General features: G+C 45.9%; 1 protein-coding gene across 2 annotated transcripts in view; it reads right to left on the reverse strand.

Moving 5' to 3' along the window:
• Positions 1 to 26133, reverse strand: part of LPIN2 (lipin 2) — a 608403-nt gene that overhangs the window by 317319 nt on the left and 264951 nt on the right. For both annotated transcript variants that reach the window (XM_078687465.1, XM_078687464.1), the window contains exons 5-7: positions 20154 to 20261; positions 16474 to 16597; positions 4671 to 5028 (exon numbers count right to left, since the gene is read on the reverse strand). In XM_078687465.1, the coding sequence (XP_078543591.1) occupies positions 4671 to 5028; positions 16474 to 16597; positions 20154 to 20261 (590 nt within the window). The remainder of the gene's footprint in view (positions 1 to 4670; positions 5029 to 16473; positions 16598 to 20153; positions 20262 to 26133) is intronic.

The following is a 26133-nucleotide window of genomic DNA, read 5'->3' on the forward strand; positions in this document are numbered from 1 at the left end:
GCAGCTCTGCAGAGGTGGGAGCGAGCCGCAGCCACGCTGAGGGGGTAAAGGAAAGGTACTGAAAACGAGAGCTGGCACAGAATCTCCGGAAGCCTGGTGGCAGAAGACAGACAGGGCATAGCTGGAATTGGGGTGGCAGGAAGAGAGTCAGGGCAACCAAAGACCTTGGGAGACAGATGTTTGGGAGAGGAGACCTTGGTGGGCCAGAATACAAGAAATAGGAGGCTCAGGGCACGAACAGTTTAACAGAAGACAGCAAGACTTTGGGGAAGAGAGTCAGGACAACCAAAGACCCTGGACAGGAGACCTTGGGAGACAGATGTATGGAAAGGATCATAGGCGGGGCAGAATACATGAAGTAGCAGGTCCCGGGCCAAGAAGAGTCCAAGAGAGGACTGCAGGACTTGGGGGTGTAAGGAGGGAGTCAGGGCAATCAGAGGCCATCAGACAGCAGACCTTGGGAGACAGATGCTTGGAAAGGAGACCTAGATGGGGCAGCATGTGGCACCCTCCAGTATGTGTGTGATGGTGTGCTTGTTTCCTCTGAGGAAGCCAGCATTATCATGAGGGCCAGTGCAATGACTATCTAGCCGTAGGAAGGAGTAACGGTCAAGTGGTTGCCCTCCGTAAAGAATGTGACATCATCCTGCAGGTGTCACTAGATAGGCTGTGGTACCTCTGGGAGCCAGCGTTATGGGGTGGAAGTGTCCTCAAGGACAGAGATGCTCCTGCACTGGACAGCCATGAGCTCTGTCACAGGGTCAGCACAGGCCCTCGGGCTAGCTAGCATGTAGATCTGTCTGTGTCTCTCTCTCTTCTTCTCACCGAGCACACCACGGATCTGGGCTGCAGCATCGCTTCCTGCTCGGATCAGTGAAGGAGATCGAGTGGCCTGAAGGAATGTGTTAATATAGCAGAGGCCTTGTCATCTTTTCCACTCGGTGTTTAGTTTTGGGGGCAGGAGAGGAAGGGAGCCGGGAGAGGGTGAAAGGAGGGGGCGGATCTCAAATGGCTGAGCTGGTTCAGCTGTTTTTTTCTCCGCTCCGCTTAAGAGAAACATTGACATGAGCGATATTTATGCTGCTCCAGAGACAGCCGGGGCTCCCCGCTCACCAGGCTAAACAAGACCTCCCAGGCTGAAGATGAGCGAGTGGTGCGCATGTGTGCGCCACAGCGAGCCATGTGGGTTTAAATTATCGCGCCTGTGTCTGAGCAAGATAATTGAAACCACATGACGGCCGGTGCTCGTAACAGACACCAATAGGCCATGGGCGGAGCAACGCGTCCGCTTTTGGCCTATTGCGTGCTGCCTTTGTAAAAAACACGCATGCAAAGCCCAATAGCGTGCCCCTAAAGGAAAAGTACACGCTTGTGCATGTGCCATTCCTAGGGCAGCTTCTGAAACCCCATTTATACCTACTAAATGTCTCATGCTGCGCACGGCAACGCTAGGCGCAAGACCTAAAAATGGTGATGCTCCCGCGCCTTCTCTATTTTTTCGCCAACATACCGGTTATAATCCTGTCTCTAATTTTTAAGACATTAGACACTCTACTGTTGGACCTTGTCTGGGGAAGGGGACGTAAGAGAGTGTGCCTGGCAAAACTACAGCTCCGACCTGAGGAGGGCGGTCTTGGAGCACCAGACTTTCGAACGTACTGTATGGCCAGTCAATTACAATGGCTGTCCTATTGGCTAGCGGTACAAAAGGGGGTGGTGATGGACAGAGCATCTGAACCAATCAAACACTCACACCCAGTCAACAGATCTGGGTTTAATCCATCACCGTTCTTTAGCCCACTCTGCCACCCCAGTTCAGACATGGCCATATGCAAATCAGTCTGACCCTGTGCCTCGTGGGAACAATCCAGCCCGAACTGCCAAGCCATGCCTTCCCTGGACCAGAAACAAGCTTCCCATTGGCTAGCGGGCAGACACATCCAAGAGATCGGGTACACTGCCTGACTTCTCAGTCAGGGTACTCTTCACGCTTTACTTTAACCACGGTCTAAAATTCAACCTGCGGCTCCCCTCTTGCTTAGGACAGCATTGATGTACTGGAGGAAGACACTTCAATACACGAAGAAAGCCCTCCCGTACTCTCCCAATATTCATTTCCTTGGGATCCCTGTTGCACACGTATCCATCTCGAAGAGGATCGTCTCCCCCTGGGAACGGGAGGGGGTGTCCACTGTTGGGGCACTGTTGATAGAGGGTAGACTTGCGGACCATGACAATTTCACCCGCGCTCAGGTGGTCCCCTCGACACGGTTTCTTCTTTATGCTACCATCATCCATTATATCAAACTCCATTGGTCCCCTGATGGGATAGAACCCCCAAAGCATGAACTCGTATATGCTACACATCTGATGGGTACAGGCCGTCATCTCACCCAGTGGCTCTACAGGGGGATTCTCACACACTGAAGAGCGTCGCTGACTCCACTTCGGACTAAGTGGTCACTGGGTTTGGGGAGGGAGCCAACGGACAGAGTGGACATCTATACTAGAATTTCCCAAGAAAGTCCCCCGCAATGCTAAATTTAAATACATACAATACATGATATTACACAGGGCCTATCATCGTTTGAATTGCATCTAGCCAGATGCTCAGCTATCATGTCCCAGGTGTCAGGAAGCAGATGCGGACCTGCTCCACATGCTATGGAACAGCCCCTGCTTGCGAGCTTATTGGCAAACAATTGGTTATAGAATCCAGGAGGTTACTGGTACGACTGACTGGTTGGCTGCGGATAGCTGTCTCCTAGGCCTGCATAAATGCCCCAAGAAACAAAAAGTTCAGTACAAATTTGCAGATCTGGCTAGGCTTGTGGCGAAACGGGCCATCACTATGAGGTGGAAATCCACCCATCCCCCTACAGCGCTGGCCTGGCAGTCGGAAATGATCAGGTGGGGCACTGCGGAGAGCGCAATCATTAGGCAGGAAGAGTTCCGAAGCCATCGTAAGACTCCTATTTCTCTTGAATGGGACCAAATGCTAGAAACATTCAGAGTCCTTGACTCACTTACCCGTCCGGTGCCCCCAGTTGGACCGGTGTCCCTTACGGCTTCCATATCTCCTGCAGTCCACTTGCCTGAAGTTGAGTAATCTCATGCTACGTTCTGCTGTGCTTGCCTAGGGATGTATGTATTATTGTATAGGTTTTGTATTCCCTTACAGCCAAATCAATTAATGCACTTTTCTAGTGCACCACTGTACGTGGGGTGGGCCAGAGGACCAGGGGGTCACTTTGTTTGTTTTTTTGTTCATTGTTTCTCTTTCTAAGCGATGTAATGTTTAGTTCAATAGAAAACCATGAGTTCCCTTTATTATCGTGATAGCCCAGTAGGCGACCCGCTCTGTACATTCCTGAACCATGATGGATGTAAATGTCAATTTTATTGTTGGTTGTATCATATATCGAATGAGCGTGTAATATTGCATATGGAAACTCAATACAAATGATGTTTTAAAAAAATTAGACCCTTCCCATACTTCTCCACCTCAAAGCCTGTCGAATGAAAGTCACTGGGCTCCTACCTGGAGGGCATGGACTCGGAGGCGTCGGACGATGCCCACCCAACTCAGTGTTGGGAATGATGATGGTGAGGCCATGAGGCATCAGTACTGGAATGGGTGCCGAGGAAGGCAGAGGGATCACTGGTGGTGCCACTCCAGATCCAGCACCCGATACAAGGAACCTGACTGGTGCCACGGGCACATTTGACGGCAGCAATCCAGTGGGAACCCCTCCTAATCCCAAGGGCCCAAAGGCATTCTAGAGGGGGTCGGGCTGCACAAATATGAAGTGCATGGTCTCACAGAAGTCTTTTAGTTGGCTCCCCAAACGTCAGAGCGTCTTGGAGCAAATCCTGGCACAGGCTCTACAGAAAAGCGAAGCCTGGAGTGCCTACACTACCAGCGCCTCATCTGAGGATTTGGATGGGCGTGGTAAGGTCTAAGATCTCTTCGACTTCTTCTTTTGTTTAGATTTACCCGATGAATGCTATCGAGATGACGGCTTTCGGGTGCGGGTGCGCAGGCAGTTCTGGGACCTTCCACGCAACCAAGATCGTGAACGTCACAATGTTGTCAGACGTCGGGGCGCTTGCGGGAATGCCCTCAGCGCCTTAGGGTGCATGGCCCAGCAGTCCTTGCAGGTATCAGAGTTGTGGTCCCTTTCCAAGCATCACAGACAATTCAAGTGTGGGTCTGTCACAAACATCTGCCTGTGACAGGCACCACAAGGCTTAAAACCCTTAGGTTCCTTAGGGGACATCCCTATGACACCAGGAGAATAAGTTCACAAAAAAGGTTGATGAAAAGACAAGAAAAAGGCAGTAAAAAAATTGACTCAGCTGTAGGTCTTCACAGATCAGCGCTAACTGGCGTGGAAAGAAAAGAACGAACATCAGGGCATTGTGGTGGTACCTATATAGGCACCGCACATGTCGCTTCCAGCATGGACGACAGACCCCTATCCGAACGGCACCACTTACCGGCAGGAATAGGAACTGCTTGTAAATTTCCAGATTCAGTAAGACGCCTGGGGAATATTCCAAGGTAACGAACTCTGTGGCTAGAAATCTCTATCAGATACAATATTAATTTAGAATTCCTGAATTTGTTTTGAGACTCATAGAGGAAAATGTTGCTGCCTAATGATTACCTTTCTTTTTTGAAGGAGAATCCATTTTAGATGCTGGTTTCAGTTCAGATAAAGCATCTTGTTCCAATATATCAGCTAACTGGTTACAATCTTCAGTTGGTGAAATGGGTAAACCATCCAGGCTTTCCAAGCTGGGTTCCACTGTTACAGAAACGGAGTCTGTTGTATCCACTGTTGAAAAACTGGCATGAGGTCTTGGCTCAGGCTTTAATACTGTACAGACGGAATTCTCCATGACAATGTTGTCTTCTGTTTCTACTGCCATGGCTTCTGAGCTAAGGATGACTCTGAAGTGAGTATTCTCTGATGGGGTTATGGTGGCTGTTCTTGGATGTTCAAGTCTTTCTTTCTTGCAGACCTAAAAAGATCATAAGTGAACTGGCATTAACAATCTTGTTCATGTCCCCAAACCCCATTAAATTCATGATAGAAAACATTAAGACTCAGTTTTCAACAGTTCCAAAGTCATTTCTGTAACAGATGATGAATTCTTGAATGAAGTCAGTCACAAACTTGCATTTGCTATTCACTGCTTCCAAAACAAATATTCTGTGTGTGAACGAAGGGGAAAGAAAATAGTAATGGCAGTCTAAACAGGGATCTTATTCTCCGGCGAAATCTATTGAAGGGGATATGGTGTGATTACTTTGCGTTTCAAAGTCTCGATATACCACATACCACAGCACCACAGTTGTCTCTAAAGTGTTTAATCAATTCTTAGGATGTGGTTATTTAAAAAAGAACAGCATGGGCATAGCTCTTCTGTTGATGAATAATAACAGTCTTAATCTTAAATAACCGCTGGCACACATGTAGCAACCAATAGCAGCCTATATAAGGTGCCTGCTACCTCTGGCAATGTTTGCAGGGTGGAGGACTGGAAGCTACTTCTCAATTCAGAAGTTCTTAGGAGACAGAGAGTTCTGCAGGTAAGGGCCTAAAAACGTTGCCTTCTAACAATACTTTTCCAGCACTTCAGCAAGTGACTCCCCTAGCCAAAACAAGCATTTGTAATGCAATCCGTCTCGTCTTTGAGACCTTATAAGTATTTACTGATGCAGCACATTACTGCAACGTGAACACTCGCCATTACCATCATTCCAGGCTAACACCATTACAGAAGGATTGTTCTCATCACTCCTAAGAAAGTTTTTCCACCTCCTTAAATTATTAAACTCATGCCAGAACCACTAAGAACAGTCCAGTCCAAACTGCCAAGCAAATTACATCAAGCACAGACTCTGAGATAGGATTCTGGGACAGAACTCACTGATTAACCTACCAATGTAAGCACGTTGAGAGCTGTGGGATAGTGACCACCACCCTTACCAAGAGGACAGACACAGGCATTCAATCCAAACTGGGGAGCTATAACCAACATAACCTTACAATGACCTGAAATACGTATGGCATATGATAACCACATGTCTCGTCAACACAAAGTTACTTCAGCCACTCTGCAACTAAAGACAAGTAAGCTAGGGGACAAGACTCCAACCACAACCCCCCACCAGACTTGAAAGGCTTAGTAAACTCCTAACACAATAAAGAGACCACCAGAGCTATTCTACTTACTTCAGCACGGGAGCTGATCACTGGTTCCACTGCCTCTCCTTCCGTTTTGCAGGCTATAGAGTCTCGGGGGCAGCTGAAAGGACTTGCAGTCCTGCCCTGGGCATGTCTACCTTCCTCTGCCCAGCGCACTTACCAAGCAAAGCATCTTTTAGCCGAGTTTCCAACTTTCACCAGGAATACCGCTCCTGGACTCGGTATGTGACACAGCTGCAGCTCCTCCTGGGTGGGCCGGACCCAAGGCGTCTTTCCGTTCACCTACAGCCGAGCACAGGGGGCAATGCAGGGGCAGTATCATGTGGGGCATCAGGGCAATACAGTAGAATTGTGGATCTGCGCGGGAGGAGGTGAAAAGCTGCCAGCATTTACTAAAGTGACTGCTCTAGCACACCATTTTGGAGCCTACGCACCCTTCTCCTCAGGCCCATCGCATAGGCCTTGATGGTAACCCATCCCCACTACCCCCTTCCAACACTCCTGTCCTGAGGAAAACCCTGGCGTAAGGGACTAACTTACCTACTACTCTCAAGGGGTTGAAACGTCGACATCCATCACACTAGCCAGTTTGACCAACAGCGATTTATCACTGTGTTCCTGTCTTTAACTATGGCTATCTAACTTTTGGATCTAATATGAATAACTTGGCTCCATGTACGAGCCCCCTTTTCTTTGTGTTGCGAATTAATTGATTTTGTGAATTGTACGTTATTTTCACTCACTTCCTTAACCTCACTTCATTCACCATACCCTCACCCTTCCGTCGTGGGGAACTGCTTTAAAAATGTGTTAACAAATGCTATAAATTACTGGTTGTTCAGTGTGATTAAACAACACTGTCCACTAAGAATATTATGGTTCTTTCATCTTTTTCCCAACTATATATAATTTTGTTTTTACATGCCAGAATCCGTTTACTGGGACAACTGTTTTCTATGTACTGTTCTACACCCATGTCCCAGTGACGTGGGTTTACCCTTGTAGGTAACTACTAACTGAACCAGCAACTAGTGCTTGTGCGCTTACCCCCAACACCATTCCAGGAACTAGGCACTTAGCGGCATCCGTAGAAGTGTTTAATAAAAGAAACGCTAAAAACAGACCACCCACCCGCACAAGTCTTCGCGCCCAGCCCCGGCTGCGGAGCGTGCGCCAAGCCAGCAGCAGCGGCCAGCCCAGAGCGAGGAGAGCCGCCAGTGCCGCCATGGCAAGAGCAGAAGTATCCTTTAGGGCAGCATTGCCCAAGACCGCCCACACTCCTTGCACGGGCTCCCAGGTCACCGAAGGAAGCGCCAGCTGATCAATGCCAATGCCGCAGTCTGTCAGCCGCCATCATGGATGTAACCTTTCAACTCTCAGGGGGAGAGAGGGACGGGCGAGAAGGCATTGGACTGCGGGGGGAGGGGGGGCAGAAGAAAATAGTCCTGCAGTAATAACCATAGAAGGACACAAATGATGAAATGGCCGTCAGGAGGAGGGACTAACAAGCCTACAACCAATCGGAAGTCAGCATTAAAGACACAAGCCAATCAAAAAGATGGGCTGAGAGTGGGCGAAGCATCCACGATATAGTGTATACTGCATGCCTCGCAAAGCGAGCAGCGCATGCGCGCTGCAACGCTAGCCGAGACATAAAAACAAGTGTTACAATCCCTTTCCAAACTCTGCTTAAACTACTAACAACAGATTACTGTAGTTTCAGAGTACCCTCTGTTCTATCTCTGATGTATAATATCTCTGTTTCTAAGGGGGCGGGGATTAATCTAGTTTCACTCATTTACTAAGACAAAATGGGAGCTGGGGGTGGATTTTTTAACACACAAGTCTGAGCACAGATCAAAGGAGAAACTAGGAGGGAAAATCAACTAGTCGCAGGCAATTTGCAAATACAACAGATTTCGGAATGCAAAGCGCACAATGCAACAGGCAAAATTAGACAGTCACACGAAAGTAAAACTTTGCATTTTTAAACAAAACAGGTGAAAAATTATGCAATCACAGGGGGGTAAAAAGTTAAATTTTTAAACTGTAACAACCACAAGCAGTACAGGTGAAAATGATGCAGTCACGGATAGAGGGAAATCGTTTTTAAATTTCAGGAAAATGACAGCATAAAGTCTGACATCTTACTACCTCTTGGTCTTTGGTTCACTGCAATCTTGGGCACAGGGAAACTGCAGCTCCCAAAATAGAGGTGAATGTCTTGGGGTTCACCAAACAAACCCTTAAGGGATGTGTGTTCGTATGCGCGTTGGTTGATGACTACTTGAAAGGTTCTTTTGACTGATGATTCCGCCCAGTGTCATATGAATGTGATGGGCCCTTGAATGGCGGCAATATGTTGATGTGAGTGCATTGATCTATTGGATTGTGCCCGTGGCAGGCGGTATGAAGGTCTTGAGTGTTAGTGAGTGAATACCATGTGAATGTACCATACAGCGGTTGGTGCCTTAGCAAGGCTTTATGGCTCACCTGCAGCAGTCATATTTTGTTTAATTGTATTTATTTTATTTAAAGTTTTAAAAAGCACAAACGTGACCCAAGAGTATCAGAGCACTGTATATACAATTGGAAACAGAATCAAAGACTTGAAACATAAAAATAAAAAAATGAACACCTAACATGCAACAGAGAGCAAAAACTAAATCTAGAGCAATGTTGTAAACTTGTATCATAGCTATTAATAAACATCCACCATTTGTTTATGAAGCACTGGGACAGATTCTCCAAGATGACTTTCTGGAACTGGTCTGAATCAGTCCAGTTCAAGGTACCTGGGGGACAGTGTTTGTGTAGTTCTACTGGGATGGATGTGCTCCTCCCCTGTATTGTTAAGAATGTCATTACCATGCCCATGGGGACAGGCTAACCAAGACTTTGTGAGGAATCTGTTTATTAGGACCCTTTTCACCTCTTTCTTGAAAATGTGGGTCGATGGGTTTAAACAAATCTCAGGTGGTAGGGAATTCCATATCCTTGGAGCCTATCCTGAAAAGGAGCGTGTGTAGGGTTTTTTGAATATGAGGGATTCTAGCCAAGGATAATTTGCACTTCTGACGGAGTGGCTGCCTCCCGACATTCAAATCTTTTCCGCCAGGTAACTGGTGTCAGGGATTTCATCCCCTGTCCTAATCCTGCATCATCTGCCAGTTCCCCTAGGGGTCTTGGGTCAATCATGTGTCGTTAGTATCATAACTACTAGTTATAGTGAGTGCATTATGGTGTGTTGCGCCTGTTTATGCTATGTTTATACTGTTGAGCCATCCTTCGTATTACCCATGCTTGTCACTGACACCCTACTGTTAGTGTTGCCAATGCTGAACTTAAAGTAACCTGCGCGTTGTGCACCTTTCTGGGCCCGGCTACTTCTTTTATTGCTAGGCAACCCACATTTCTTGACAGGCAGAAAGTTTGGCCATGTGCTGTCTACCGGCGTCCCTGATTGGCTATAAATAGCCATGCCTAGCTCCCGGATGGTACTTGGCTTTGTTTCCTGCTCTGGCCGTCGGACACTCCTCAGCTGTTTCTCAGGTGGGCCTCCAGCCACCACCCCACATTCTGCGGAGATCCCTAGCGGCTTGCTCCACTGTCAGCGCTTTGACATATTTTAACAGCTGCAGCAGATTGAAGGCATCGTGAGCATCGACTCTCGCAGCTAAGTGGAGCACCCCCACAGGGAGACCATTGTGTGTGTATGATCTGTGCTAGTGTTTATATTTTTATCTGGGACTTGCGCGACGGTGCACTGTGTGTATGAATATTAGACACTTGCCAGTCTACTTTTGTTGTTTTCTGTTAAAGTTATCTATTATGTTAACATGTGTAGGCTACCTGCTGACAGCCTATGAACCTCCCACATTCTTTTCTGTTATGGTTATTAGCGTGAGTTATTTTGCAAGCCGCTACCATTATCCAGAGAGTGGGAGAATTACACCGGACTCCTTGAGACCGCTGTTATAATCCATTAGTAATTATATACAGGTTGCTATATAAGCCCTATCCAAAGTGTATTCAGTTGCTTATTGCAGATTGCTAAATTCCTATTATTAAGTTCGGGCTATTAGCTGGCCCTACAATGGCTATGGTATGTTGTTTATACATGAAGGTTATATGGTACTTGGTATCTTCCTCCACCCCTCCCTTTCCTACCCCTTGGAACGTTCTGACCCCTGGAGGCTGCTGTAGAATGTTGAGTGAGGAGACTGTCTGGAGGAGAGAATGAACTTAAGTGTCCTGATATTATACTAGCGCCGTGGAGGCCGTGAATAAAGAAGAAGTGTGAGGTCAGTATTGAAGGAAAGTTGATCAAAATGTATGCAGATTCGTGTTCCCCATTCACATTGATGAATCTAACTGACTTTAAAAATACTGACATATGTGATGAGAAGGATTTGTTGGGAGCGGATATCAAGCCACGGAGCTACACTAAAGGACTTATTCCTGTCAAGGGTATGTTGAACTCCCACATCACTTTTAAAGACCGTTCCATCCTAGGGAAAGTTTACATTGTAGAGGAAGGTTCCAACCTACTGGGGTGGCAACACCAAAAAGAGCTGGGCATAATACTCAATCCCAACAGCCATGAGCAAGTTCTTTCTATGGACTCGCCTAGTTCCTGCGACAAGTGGGTTAAGGATTTTCCGGAGGTATTTTCATCTGAATTGGGGCTCCTTAAAAACTTCCAACACAAGATTAAATTAAAGCCCAACGCGAATCCCATCACCCACAAGACTAGGCCCATTCCACACTTGATGGGCGAACCTTTAAAGGAGGAGCTAGACAGACTGCAAAAACTGGGAGTGATCAGGCCTGTAGACTGCAGTGCATGGGTTTCTCCAGTAGTTATTGCTAAGAAAGCCGATAGTAATGGTATAAGATTATGCATAGACCTCAGAGATCTTAATGACAGCATTATAGTGGAAAGGTTCCCACTTCCCCGCATCCACGAAGCATTGAGCACCATGGGGGAGGCAAGGTGTTTTAGTGTCCTAGATTTATCAAGCGCTTACCACCAGGTGGAGCTTCACCCTGAGTCAAGAGAACTTACCACTTTCACCACTCCTTTGGGCTCCTTTATGTTCCTCCGTATGCCATTTGGGTTGGCTTCCGCGGCTGCGGTATTTCAAAAGATCATGAAACACATCTTGGAAGGAATCCCTCACACTATATGCTTCCAAGACGATGTTTTAATATATGGTGCCACCAGTGAGGAACATGATACATATCTCAAGTCAGTTCTTAGAAAATTCAAAGATGCAGGTCTCACCCTCAATGACAAAAAGTGCAAGATCGGAGATGAATCTGTAGATTACTTGGGGCATTCAATATCCAAAGAAGGTTTCCGTCCTAAGCTCAGCCTCCTGGAGGCCATAGAAAAAGCCCAAGCCCCCACAAACAAGCAAGAGTTAGTGTCTTTCTTGGGACTAGCGGAGTATATGGCAAAGTATGCTAAAAATTTCGCGGATATTGCTGGAGATCTCAGAGATCTCACAAAGAGTCATGTCCAATTCAAATGGTTAGAAGTGCACCAGAATGCTTTTGAGGCCATCAAGTCGGCTATTCTAAATGCCCCATACCTGTGCAACTTTGATCCCTCAAGAAAAACTATACTCACCACGGACGCAAGTAACAAAGGGTTAGGTGCTACCCTGTCTCAAATCATTGCAGGCAAAGAAAGAATAGTGGCATTCGCCTCTCGCACCCTGACCAGTGCCGAAAAGAACTATTCGGTGATAGAAAAGGAGGCTCTGGCCTGTTTCTGGGCCGTGAGACATTTCAAGTTTTACCTATGGGGCATCAAATTCACCGTCCGAACGGATCACAAACCCTTGATGTACATTTTCAGTTGTAAGGGGGCTACCAGCTGCACACCTAGGATTGCCAAATGGGTGTTAGGTTTAGAAAGTTTTGTCTTCAAAGTGGAGTTTGTTGCCGGTGACCATAACAAGGCAGCAGACTTCCTATCAAGAGCACCGTTGGATAAGGTGGAACAGTTTGAGGTTCAAGAATTCCCAATTTTACAGGTACACTCAAGCACTATTAGCAAGGAAGAATGGGCCGTAAGCATGAACAATGACCTAACTATCTGCAAACTGAAAGATCTGACTGTAAATGGGTGGCCTGAGAGTCGCAAAGATGTCGATGACGAATTGAGTAAGTACTGGGAAGTAAAACATGAAATTAGTCTCAATAATGATTTGCTCTGGAGAAGGGACAAGATAATACCCCCAAGGATCTTCATAGACAAACTCATTGATCTGGTCCATGAAGGACATTTGGGGAGAAGCCTTACGAAGAACAGACTCAGGGAACATTATTGGTTTCCTGGCATGGATTCATGGGTGGAGAGCAAGGTGAAAAACTGCTGCGCTTGCGCCAACAGTGACAAATCCAAACATATTCAGAAGGTCCCATTATCACCAGTGGCTATCCCGAGTAAACCATGGGACAAATTGGCAATGGATATCATAGGCCCGATCAACAGATCAGGGGTGAATAAACGCTTCATTTTCACTTTGACTGACTTCCATTCACACTGGGTGGTGACTAAAATGGTCAATGACATCACTACTGGATCATTAATAGAGTTCTTGAGCGAAACGTTCTCCAGTGAAGGTATTCCCTCCGAATTGGTCACCGATAATGGAGTGCAGCTCACATCATCAGCTATGTCAGAATTCTTGGAGAAGCTCAAGATTAAACATCTTAAAACAGCACTGTACTGCCCGCGGGCAAATGGCATGATCGAGAGAGTGAATAGAATGATTAAAGAGAACATCCAGTTAGCATGTGCCAATAATGTTCCTGTAGAAAAGTCAATCAGAGAGCTATTATGGGCATTTCACACAACTCCAAACACAGTCACTGGAATATCTCCTTTCTGTTCCCTCAGAAGAAGGAAGCCGAGTACCAAATTCTTCCCTTCATGGATAGGAGGTGGAGAATGTTCTTCGCATTCGGTCAAAGAAGCAAAAGGAAAAATAGAATCTCATCAAGCCAAGTATAAAGAACAGTACGATACAAGACATGGATGCAAAGCACAAAATTGGGCGATTGGAGAGTTGGTAATGGTAAGGAGACCGAACATTACTGGAAATTTTGAGTCCAAATATTTAAAGCCCAAAAAGATTGTAGAAATTAAAAACAACACAGTAACATTGGAGAATGGACAGAACTGGAGCATGGACCGATTGGCAAGGTATCATGAGCCAGAAACCCGTGCACAAGGGAGTTTGAGGAAAACCACCGACCAAAGGATACACACAAAGAGAGTTACCAAGGCGCCTAATTGGCACAAGGACTATAGGATGCATTAATGCTTGTTGCAGACGATTATATCTCTTTGCATTTGTGTTAGGAGGGAAGATGTGTTATAATCCATTAGTAATTATATACATGTTACAGGTTGCTATATAAGCCCTATCCAAAGTGTATTCAGTTGCTTATTGCAGATTGCTAAATTCCTATTATTAAGTTCGGGCTATTAGCTGGCCCTACAATGGCTATGGTATGTTGTTTATACATGAAGGTTATATGGTACTTGGTATCTTCCTCCACCCCTCCCTTTCCTACCCCTTGGAACGTTCTGACCCCTGGAGGCTGCTGTAGAATGTTGAGTGAGGGGACTGTCTGGAGGAGAGAATGAACTGAAGTGTCCTGATATTATACTGGCGCTGTGGAGGCCGTGAATAAAGAAGAAGTTTAATCAGACCTGGTCTGGTATCTTTTTAACAACCGCGTTCGAGTACTACAGGGCTACGCTGTCCAACTTAGGACATTATTGTTCAGTGACTCTTTCGCCATTCTCATGTGACATGAGGGCAATGATTCAAAAACCCATTCGGGTGCCAGGTGATTGTTCGACATAAGTTACATGTAATGTGTTCACAGTCACTCAGTAAGAGTGCAATACACCACTGATCCACTTGTTTCTTCCCTCCAAATATAATACGCCTCCAACGACTACAATGACAATGAGACCACACACTCTCAAAGAATCGGGTACCCGGCTGGACCAGGCGGCAAGGCGTTTCAGTGTTTTTCTTTCTTTCAATCCCCCTTCCCTTTCGGGACAACTCCTGGGACTCATGTAACTCATCAGCAGTGCTGAGAGTTGTCCCAGGAGGTAAAGGGTGGGGCATTCATTGCCCCTGCAGACGTCCTGCTTTTCAGGTGAGTGGCCACACCACATCTGGGTTCATTATAATGTAAGGCTTTATGAGCGAGGCAAACAATTTCCAATTGAGTTCTGGCCTTGAGAGGGAGCTAGTTGAGAGACCTAAGTGAGAGGGTAATGTGGTCAAAACGTCTTGTGCTTGTCACAAGTTTTTCTGCTGCGCCGAGGGTCACTTTGAGTGGAGCTGATCTCGACTTGGGAAGACATGTAAGGGGCACGCAGCTATATTCTAGTCTGGAGACCACTAATTATTGCACTGCTAGCAAGAAATCTTGAGGTGGCAGGAATGGTTTCACTTTCTTCAGTAGTTTGAGTTGGAATGACGCACGGTGTGTGGTTACACTGATATGTGCAAGCATATTTAGATTCTTGTCCAGTGTTATTCCAAGAGAGTTAGTGGATTCAATATTGGTAGGTTTGCAGTTGAGGTCGTTTAGGTGACTGAGCCAATCTTGGATGTCTGTGCAGCTGTTATGAGGGGGGGGAAAGTAGGATTACAGATTTCAACTGGAGGTTCTTTTGAGATAGCCAGGGCTGAGTTTTGACTACAGTGTTCGTTGGATGACATCCTCTAGGGAGGATATCTTTAAGTATAAGTGTGTATCATCTGCATACATGTGGTATGCAAGATGCAGTTGTTTGAGGATTTTCATTAGTGGCTCCATATAGAGGTTAAGAGTGTGGGGGAAATGGTTGACCTTTGTGGGACTCCGCATCTCACTTGTGAGGCATTTGAGACGGAGTTGCCAAATTTGATTCGCTGTGAGTTCTGCAAGAAGGATGCAGACCAGGAGAGCACGTTCCCTTACAGCCCCATTCTGTTTTATAGTAATTCTAGTAGGTTTGTGTGACTGAATGTGTCAAATGCCAATGAGAAGTAGAGTAGGAGAGTAGGCAGGAATTGTGGTCTAGCATCTTAAGGGTGTCATCCATGATGTGAACATGGCTGATTCGGTTTTGTGCCAAGGTCTGAATGCTGAATGCTGAGAGAAACTTGTTGAGAAGGTTGAATTGATCAATATACTGACAATTGGTTGTGTACACATTTTTCCAACAATTTGTCCAGAAAGGGAATATTCGACACTGGGTGAAAGCTGTTCAGGATTGTAGGGTCTGCTTCTGCTTTTTTTCACGAGGGGTGTCACTTGCCCAATCTTCACGCAGTCTGGGACAATGCCTTGTTTTACCAATGAAAGGACGATCTTCATCAGTATGGGTGAGAAGAGGTGAATGAATTCTTTTAGTATTGTGGATGGGATAGGGACGTTGAAATGTGAAGCTGGTTTTAAGAATAGTACGGTCTTGTGGACTTCATCCTCATTTAGTGTTTTGAGCTCACTCCAGAATGCGTTATTTTTAGTCTTGGATATGTGATTCATAGTATGCTCCTCAACTGGGGAAGGAGATTCACTGTCCGAATGGCGATGTGGTCAATAGTGGCTTGTAAACTTGCTTTGTCGATCACAATTGTTTTCGATTTCTAAGATTTTGTCATTGAAAAAGGAAGATAAAGATTCACAGGTTTCCATTGAGTTATTGCTAATCCTGGTTACATTGTTTGCCCGTTTGTTGATTGAAAATTTTGCCCTGGGTAATTCATTGCATTGTTGAGTTGGGATCTTAAGTACGATGCTTTAGCGTACCAAATGTGTTTTTGTAGCTGTTCTGCCCTTTTTTTCAGCTCTTTTCGAATAGACACCTATCAGACAGCATTTTCTTTTTCTATTTCTTCATACATTTTCACAGATATGAGCAATAATGCTGCAATACAGGTTCAAATTCTATTCTGGGACTGTAGTTTCTCAAAAACACTGAGCCTTGGATAGGTAATTACAGGGTGTTTTTCACCATTAAACCTGATGCACAGTGAGAATCTATGGAACTTTAAAACAAATTATATATTTATTAAGAAGTGCTCCTGGGTCCACGCAGCCAGTGCAAAATTATTCAGTGTTTATGACTATAAATGAAGATTCTATGATACAGAACTGCTCTTCACAAATTCAATTATAAACAAAGATGCAATTCTCCATACGATGCAAGCACAAAGAGACTCACCTTGGTTGATTCTGGAAATCCTCCCCACGTCCATTCCATGTGGGTCTCTGCTCGGAGCATGCTCTCGCTAGGCTTTACTTCTAGTTCAGAATCACTCTTTGGGCCAACGGTCTCAGAAAAAGCACTGCCATAACAAAACAGAGAAAGAATGTCTGTGGTCTGTATGCAGCAGGGGGCAAAATATTGCTACCACTAACTATGTAGATAGAAGGATAGCCTAGGTGGAGAAAGCAACTGTGAAGTCAACCAAGAGACGAGTTCTTTGAAAAGCTCTATAATGATCCCATTTAATTTACTGTGAGTGTTTCTGGCACATGCGCTCAGCTAATTGTACGTTTTTTTCCCAAACAGATTAGCTGCTTTTCTTAGAAAAATAGTTATGTTTATAGTTCTCCTTCTGAACCTAAACTTGAGAGTGATCTCTTCAGACATGAATCCTTACCTTTATTTTTCTTCCTGAATATTTATGCCTATCCATGCTTCAGACTCCAGGAAGTCCACACATCAATTACAATCTTACTAGGAAAGCGGATGTATGTTCCTTAGATTGGAGCTTTTATCACAGGGTAGAGTCTATGTTTAGTCAAATCATGATTATGCTTTTGACAGATGTAGTAAAGTATGATTTTCCTGGCATAGTTACCCACACATTTTGCCTGGTGTCAGTGTGTTTTGATTGTAGTACACTAGGATCCTGTAAATCAGGACCCCAGTGTCTGTGCTTTCTCTCCTCAATTCATTGGCAAATACTTTGTACACCCCACAATTGGTATACTGGTGTACCCCTATGGGTCCCTAGTAAATGGCACTAAGGTACCTAGGGCATTAGTATATCAGGGGTGTCCAATGGGCTGCAGCATGTATTGTGCCACTCATACGAGCCAATGCTAACTGTCTGCAGGTCTGCGATTGCAGCCTGCGTGCAATGGTGCATCCTTTCACTCCAGATATAAGGTTTTCCTTCTATCCCGTTCACTGCACTTAAAACCTATAAGTCACCCCTAAGGTAAGCTTTACAGCCTGCAGGGTGCATGATTATAAGTGTTAGGGTGCCCTTGCACAAGCAGAGACATCCAATACAAACCCCACAGTCAATTCTCTGGCTTTCTAAGTACAGGGAGGCCATTTTAAGGTATGCAGTGGACACTGCCCAAGTTGAGATGTCCACCTACATAATGGCTTCACGAACCTGGTCATGCTTGGTATCAAGCATGTTGGAATCATGAAACTACACCAATCCCAGTGGTACTTGCATGATACCATGTACTGGGTTGCTCCTCAGGGGACCCCACGTTTACCTGTGTGGCCTTGCAGGGTCTGAGGACAAGCCAGTACTGCTGCCGACTCCAGACACTGTTCAGCGCCCTTCTGCTGCTGAGCTCAACTCAGGCAGGGAAAGGCAGAACAAATGATTTCCTGTACAGGAGAGTTGTAGCCACCTTTCCCTTAAAATAGGTGTCTTGGGCTAGGGCGGGGTGTTTCTAAGCGCCTCCAGACTGCTTTGAAGGGGACATTTGGTGCCCTCCATGCATAAACCGGTTTGCCCCAGTCTAGCAGCCCTTGGCTTCCGTTCTGGCGCAAAACTACAAAAAGGACTGGGGAGTGCTCTCCTCTGGGAGGTACCCAGAGCGCATCTAGGTGGCCACTAGATTCTGCCATCTTGAATCTTAGATTTGCTGAGCTCCCTGGGAGTATCTGACTGATTGGGCAACCACAGTAGCGTCCCTGACCTCTGCCCGCACCACCCCAACCGGATAGATGGGTCACCACAGATGTAGTCCTAACCCCTTTGTGTTACTTACGGGCTTCCCTGAGGGTGAATCCTTAGATTCATCCGGACTTGGACTTCAAGAACTGACTGGCTCCCCTGAAAATCTGTCGAATGACTCTTCTGCAGTTGTGCACCGAACTCAACTGCTGGACCCGAGCCAGGAATCAAGACAAGACTGCCTATGGTGGGAAGACTTCTACTGCAACTTCGTCTCCGTGCTCTTCCAAGTTGTGCAACTGTAGTAGCTGTGCATCCTCCTGAATCCCCCTTGACTCTACATGCATCAAGATAGCAAGAAGGAATCGCCCTTGGAATGAAGGAGTCCCTCACCTGCATCCACAGGCACCCAGACGATGACCAACTCATGTATCCTACTGTCTCACAGACACCTGCCGGCTCTGCAACACAGGTGATTTGTTGGCTCTCCAGACACCTGACCAGTCTACCCTGCAACTTGAGACTGTAATCCCTGTCCAGCCGACTGCAACCACATCCCCACTGCCAAGGCTTGTTGTTTCTCCTGACGGAAGATCTGAGCTCCAAGAAGCCCCACCATCCCACAGCTCCAAGAGCGATGTCCTCCCTGCTTCTCCAGTGACATGGGCATCCATCTTCTGTGTGCTGCCGAGACCTCCCTGTGTCTCCATGTGCCTGCTGCTAGATGGTCATCCTGAGGTGTCCACTGATTCCTGCCAGCTCTCTTGCTTGCTGAGGGCCATCCCTGACTTACCTTTACTGGGTGAGTCCCACAGAGCTTGCTGATCTGCAACTAAGCATTTCTTTGGGCACACCTCTGTTGCGTTTGCCAAGGCTTGTTGGTTGTCTTGCCGACCACTAACTTTCATGCATCTCGACGGCCGACGTGGGATAGCTCGTGGACATCATCTGTGCCTTGGCATCATCGCCTGGGCTCCACAGCTGCATCTCCAAGACTTCCGTGATACAGAAGAGTACCTTTGACAAGGGCTGGCATTGTGCTCCTGCTCCTCCTGGACACCGCTGGGTGGTTTGTAGTCTGTCCCCTCTTTTGGCAGGTAGTCCTCGTCTGGAATCCACACCTAGGTTCCACCAACCTGGTCCACAAGACTGTAGCAGCTAGACATCTGAAGTTCCCCATTGTGGAGAACACTAACGCTCCTATGCACCCGGGCTCCCTGGTGAACGTATCCTGGTTCTCTGGATATCCACGGGTAAGGTGTGTTGCAACCTCCCTGGTTCCAAAGGGCGTTCTTGGGGTCCTCTAAGAAGGGTCCTGAAACACAAACTCCAACCGCGACTACCGCACGATATCCTGTGGACATTGACCAGGGGTATCACCTCTACATACGGGCGCCTAGCAACTCTTACTTACTTACCTGTGGTGGTACCGTGCTTCCCCTGGTTCCTAGTCCCTTTGGTTTGAGTCTTAGAATATGGTTTGTGCCCCCCACGGGGTTCCATGTGTTTCCTATGCTTTACCTACCTAATTTGAAGTATACTTTATCATGTATTGATATCTCCGGTTAGGAGATATACCAAAGTAGTTTTAGTGTTGGTGTTTAATAAATACACTGTATTTTTCTACCACTGGAGTGGTTCTTTCTTATGTTTAAGCATCACTGACAGGCTGTGTGGTAATGTACCCACTTTACACCCTCCTGAATAAGCCTTAGCTGATCTCCACAGCTACCCCATAAGGGCTTTGGTTATTAGTGACTACTACAACTATCACTAAGGGCTGCCTGGGCTCAGTGCAGGGTGCCTTACCAATAGGTGTACACCATATAGTGAGCCAGCCTCCTGTAACATTCTAATTATTTTATTACTATAAGTCTCCTTACAATTGCATATATGCTACAATATATGCCAATAGCAATATTTCACATGCATTAGAAAACACAAAATATTCGAACAGCCTTTAAAAACATACCTGTCAAGGGGAGACCAGTCCCCATCGGATAAAGCACAATGCTCCATGGACTGATAGTGAAAAGACTCCATGTACTCCTCTTCTAAGAAGGATGAATGTGAGGACCCCCTAGAAAACACACAAGTCAAAAGAAAATGTGAAACCTGTGTTTAGCAAGATTACTGTAAGACCTGCTTTGAGAAAATTAACTTGTTAGCACATAGTGAAAGAACAGAAGACGAATGACACTTCCAAGTTAACTGCTGAGCTTTTGTTTGCCCCCATAATATGTTTTTCCTCACTTACAAAAATACACTGCTGTATGGTTTTCATAAACTATTAAATCGAAAAAATAGTGTACTGAATTTGGGAACAAACGTTTGGCATAACATTTGTTGATGTAAAACCATTTGAAATCTGCTTTGCTTTTGGAGGGGACTGGAAAGGAAAATGTGACAGACTGCAGACACCGAACAGGCCTGTATATTAAACAAGCATTAAAAATGCAATAGGGCTCACCTTTAATTAATTCAAAGCTTTTTGCTTTGCTATACAATACCATTAGCAAAGCAAATGGCTTTAACTTAATAAAAGGTGAGACCTATTGCATTTTCAATGCTTATTTTTTATGCAGATTTATATCGCGCAAACTCGACCCGAAGGTATTGGAGCGCTTTGCACAAGCACCAGTTACCTTACACAAGGAGACATTCAGGCACGGGGAGATTAAGTGATTTGCCCAGAATCACAGGATGTGGACGTGACCCCCAGGCTCGAACCTTGGTTTCCAGGACTAAAGTCAGCAATCTAGCCGTCAGACAACATCCTCTACCAACAGCTTATACCTACTGAGGGTATAATGAGTGCTAAAATATATGAGGAGAAACACTCTTTAAAAAAAATAGAAGCGGACTATCCGACACAAAGTATTTTTACACCCCAAGTCATTGCCCCCAAAGAGATAATTTAGCACAATATTCAGATAAGATTAGTGTGACTGTTCGGAGGTTCGGTTCAAGTACTGACTCCAGTATTCAGCACTTTGTTAGTGCTCATTGCCGCTAACAAAGAACGTCGGCAGGATTCAACAGTCTACTGAATATTTAAGACTGTACTCCGTACAGGATGAAAGGACGCAGCACGGAGCTGCGGAGGTATACAAAACCTGCACTGGCAACGCAGATAGATATGGCTTTCATTTTGAGCACCCGACCAACGTATTGAAAAGAAACCTACAAAACAAAAAACAAATGCATCTAGGAGAGAAATAAAATATACTTTCGAAATGCAAAACCGTCCTAGTGCAACTCGGGGCAAGCACTCAAAAGGAATCAGATGCGCCAGTCAACAGCATAGAGGTAAGTACTTCATCCCCACCCGTTGCAGAGTTAATCCCGCTACACAAGATTTATACCAGTTATCTCATTTTCAATCATGAAAGTCTGCCAATACCCTGCAGCTTCCATAAGAGTAAGTATGCTAGCATCAGTAACAGCCACTGCACATTTATATACATTTTCAGAGTCTACCTGAGATCAAGAGGCCGGAATTCACACTGCACAACTGAAAGATGAATTTCAGTTCGGCACCGTCGCGGGTTGCCGGGAAACATGGAGGAAGCAGCTTTGAGTTCCGAGGAAGCGCCCGGTACCTTCTAACGACTGGGGCTTCCCTACGCCCGCAAAGAAGATCAGAGTGTGCCCAGAACAGAAGAGCGCCGCCGGAAAGGAAGCTGCTTCGCTGAAGGAGTGTGGACAGCTCAACGCCATCTTTGTCCCTCCGTGCGTGTGAAAGCGAAAGCACGCCGCCATGCCCACGCGTATGGACATCATAGGCGAAGAGTTGCCATGACAATGACAAGCTTTGGCACAAGATGGTCTCGGACTGTCCGTAGGGGCACACACACGCTGTCTGCATTGGACAGATGGCGAGAGCAGCCATCTTTGTCCATGCAGGCGCGTGCATGCAAGCGTTGGGGAGAATCGATTACAAAAGGTGCTCTCCATGGCGAGCGCAGCGCATGCGCTACTTTCGCCAGGCGAGACCTAATAAAAAAGTGTAGAATCACTAAAGAAAGTGAACCTCTCCATTCATATAGATGTCTTTCTGCTGTCAGTACTTTCATATATTTGTTTTTACTTGCTTTGAGGCACAGCGGTTTAAACCTCTGCAACCGGACCCTGTAACCGGACTCCTTTGCCACTGCTCGCGGAACCCGCTCCGCGGGTCCCGCTTCGTCTGGGGGCTCACCTGGTCAAAAAACAGCACCTGAAGGACAGCGACCTCCCTCGGAGGTAGAGACTGTGGAAACGCGTGCAGGGCTGCGAGCGAGTGCGGGCGCAGGACTCCAAGTCCCAGGAGCGCCCGCCAGACCCAACTGGAAGCACCTGGGCCTCTCTCCCTGCACGCTCCGCCCCATCTCTCTCCTTGGTCAACGTTAAAGCTTCCCTATCTCGGATACTCGTTGTGTCACTATTTGTTTTTACTTGCTTTGAGGCACAGCGTTTTAAACCTCTGCAACCGGACCCTGTAACCGGACTCCCTTGCCACTGCTCGCGGAACCCGCTCCGCGGGTCCCGCTTCGTCTGGGGGCTCACCTGGTCAAAAAACAGCACCTGAAGGACAGCGACCTCCCTCGGAGGTAGAGACTGTGGAAACGCGTGCAGGGCTGCGAGCGAGTGCGGGCGCAGGACTCCAAGTCCCAGGTGCGCCCGCCAGACCCAACTGGAAGCACCTGGGCCGCTCTCCCTGCACGCTCCGCCCCACTTACAAGCACGAATCATAAACAAGCGTCACGACCCGCTGCGCGGGAGCGACCGGGAGAAGCCCGGGACAAGGGCGGGCCCGTTCTAGCCCGTTACAGACCGTGCAAGACCGGACCGGGCCACCCCTCTTGGCCGTACGGGTCAACCATCTGGTGTTAGGTAAACCTTTGCTTATTTTCGTTTAGGGTCCTTTTAACGAACAATGTCTGCGCGTGAAACCAGATATAGGGCAAAAAATGCTAAAAAGGGCACAGGAACTCTGGATGATTTCATAACAAGGACCAATACAAGCATTGACATTGAGATTAACAAACTCCAGCATAGAGTATCCCTAGAGTTGGAGGCTGCTAGAAGACTATCTACAGATCTAGGCTTGGGCAAAAAATCTTCCTTAGGCAGTATTGCCTTAGCTAAAACTCCTGAGCGCCCCGTTGATATTAAATCCACCACCATACCGACTGAAGAACATTCTGTCCTCGTAGAAATATTACCTCCTGTCGATGCCACTGTTGACCTTACTCAAGAATCACCTAAAAAGAATCCACCTGAATTATCCCCTAAGGCGGACATTCCATTGGAGGGCAATGAAAGTGAAGTCATTAACGAACCAAACAGTATTACGTGTGCAACAAAGGCAACATCATCACAAAAGAGAAAACGTCAGCCAACGCTAAAGTCAGCATACGTTAGGAAAAAGGCCAAAGTGGCAAAAAGCCAGTGTTTGATAGCTTGGTCCAAACCACAGGGGGGCCTAAATGGTATGTTTCACCAGACCCCATCCACTTCGGAGCCGCCTAAAAATGGTAACGAGATCGAAATATTGAATGCAGTCAATGTTGTTAAAGCTGATGTGCATCATGCTCCAATGGATGAGAACACAGGTATACCCACGGTGGACTTGGAGGGTGGAAAGGAGGATTTTGTGAAGACTGTATGGGAGACTCTAAAGAAACTCTTAAGGCCTCTTGAAGTTAGGTTATCTTGTATCGAAAACCAGCTCCTCGAGGTAGAGAAAAGTATTATCACACTGTCTAGTTTAAGCTTAAGCTCATGTGTCAATAAGCCACAGTGTCCTGATGTAGCCACTAGTAGCTTACATGCTCCCATCTCCCCTGTATCCTCAGAGATAAAATCGAATGTTAAACAAACCACTACGAAGAGTGCTTTAAAAGTGGTTGACCACACCGTGAGCTCAGTTTATACTTTCTCTGCTACCCCTTTGGTTCCACCAAAAGGTAAAACTGTTAATAACATGATTGATAAGGGTCTTGTACCTGCAATGAATAATGGAACACCGAGCATTGAAAATGCTCATCCCCCTGTATATATTGCTCCTACCCCTAATGTGACCTCAGTAAACAAAAATATGAAAAAGAACGTACATAATCACCACACATCCCATGCTAGTAAAATCCCAAGGGGAGGATATATAGATCTTCCACCAGATGCAAGTCCCTTTGTAATTGTATTAACCGGGGTCCCCGAGTTAGATAATCAACATGAGGAAACATTCTTGTCCTTGAAAAACAAGGTAATATATTGGCTAAATGAAAATAAGCCCATTCCGAACCATATAAAAAGCAGAATCCTCATGGTAAGAAGGGTACCCTGGATTGGTCCTATAAACAAAACCATTATGGGTGACTGTATCGTTGTTTCATTCGAGGGCTCTCACACTGCCCAACACATATGCACACGAATCACATATGCAGGCACTTCCTCCATTGAAGTAAGGCCCTTAACATTCTTTTATCCTCCTTTGAGGCATACTAATAATGGAGGAAATTGGACCACGATTAATTACCATTCTATGCCTGGCACTAAACCGGGTAGACAGGGCATCAAAAACGCGTGGAATGGGATTTCTACCTACAATAGGTTTAGCTCTCTGGAGGGAGTTGATTGACTCCCAACCCAGATAAATTGTCCTATAAACACCCAAGATATTGATCATCTAGTTGGTGCTGAGGGTACTTTTTTTTAAATCTGTTAATTTTAAATCAATGATCCCAGTTGGAGAGGGATGTAAAGAACGCCAAAATAAAATGGTTGTCTTAGACAAGCAATACATAAATGTAGCAAGTGTGAGGAATTCTGGGCAAAAATTAGGTGGTTTGGCTAATGGAGTCATCGATGGTGTAGTGGGTCTGCCATTTGGCTTAGGCCCGCACTCTGTAGATGCCCCATTACAAAACACAATGATAGGACTAGAGTCCACTATAAACTCAATTAATACAGGTAAAGGGGTCAAACCATCTTTACTTTTAACCTCTTGGAATATAGCGGGTGTAAATAAAAATCTGTGGGACCCAGAATGGGCGGAATATATCGACTCCTGTGACTTTTGCCTTTTACAAGAAACCTGGGCGATAGACATACCCCATAGGATAGGATACAAAACTTTTGGTATCGGGGCTGTCCAGTCAAATAGGGGTAGACCCTCGGGGGGTCTCATCATATGGGTAAAAGTTACGCTGAAGATTAAGATTAAACTTATTGAAACAGGCTCACTGGACATCTTGGCTTTGAAAATCACAAATGCAAAAGAGGAAGAATGTTATTTAATTAATATCTATAACAGACCTTCCATACATTCCAAAAATTCTCCCACCATTGAACATCTGGATAATCTTTTTAGAAGGGTGGTTGGTGATGTTGCTGTAATCATGGGTGGTGACATTAACTGTAACTTTGAACCCGTCCTGGGGCTTGTTGATATCCTTGAGCAGGAAGACCATGCAAATAATATTCCTCAGCTTGAGAGCATAAATTTTGTTAACTGCTCGGCATTGGTCTTGCAGCTGGTAAGACTAACGGTCGATCACAACCTCAGGGCATGTAACGGTCGTTTTCCCTCCGACATTTCAAAATGCCCCACCTTTGTAAGGTCTGACATCACAAGCAATTTGGACTTCATATTTGTTTCATTGAGTATTTGGTTTTATATGATGGACTTTGTGGTGTCCAATAGGGGTGAAAGTGATCACTACCCATTGGAATTGTTGGTTGATGGTATTTTGTTCAGTGAACCCCCCTTTACATCGGTAACTGAGATTCTTAATCCCATTTCATGCGACTTGTTCCATGTTAGCAACAACAGACGTGTACTGAAATGGTCACATGTACTTGAACATGAAAATACACTGGCAAATGTATACTCACTCTTTGATTCAATTTTTGGGTCTCTAGATGATTATGCACTTTCATCCAACTGCTATGATAAATTCATTGCACTT

Source organism: Lissotriton helveticus, chromosome 4_1 (assembly GCF_964261635.1).
Source record: "Lissotriton helveticus chromosome 4_1, aLisHel1.1, whole genome shotgun sequence".
NCBI lineage: Eukaryota > Metazoa > Chordata > Amphibia > Caudata > Salamandridae > Lissotriton > Lissotriton helveticus.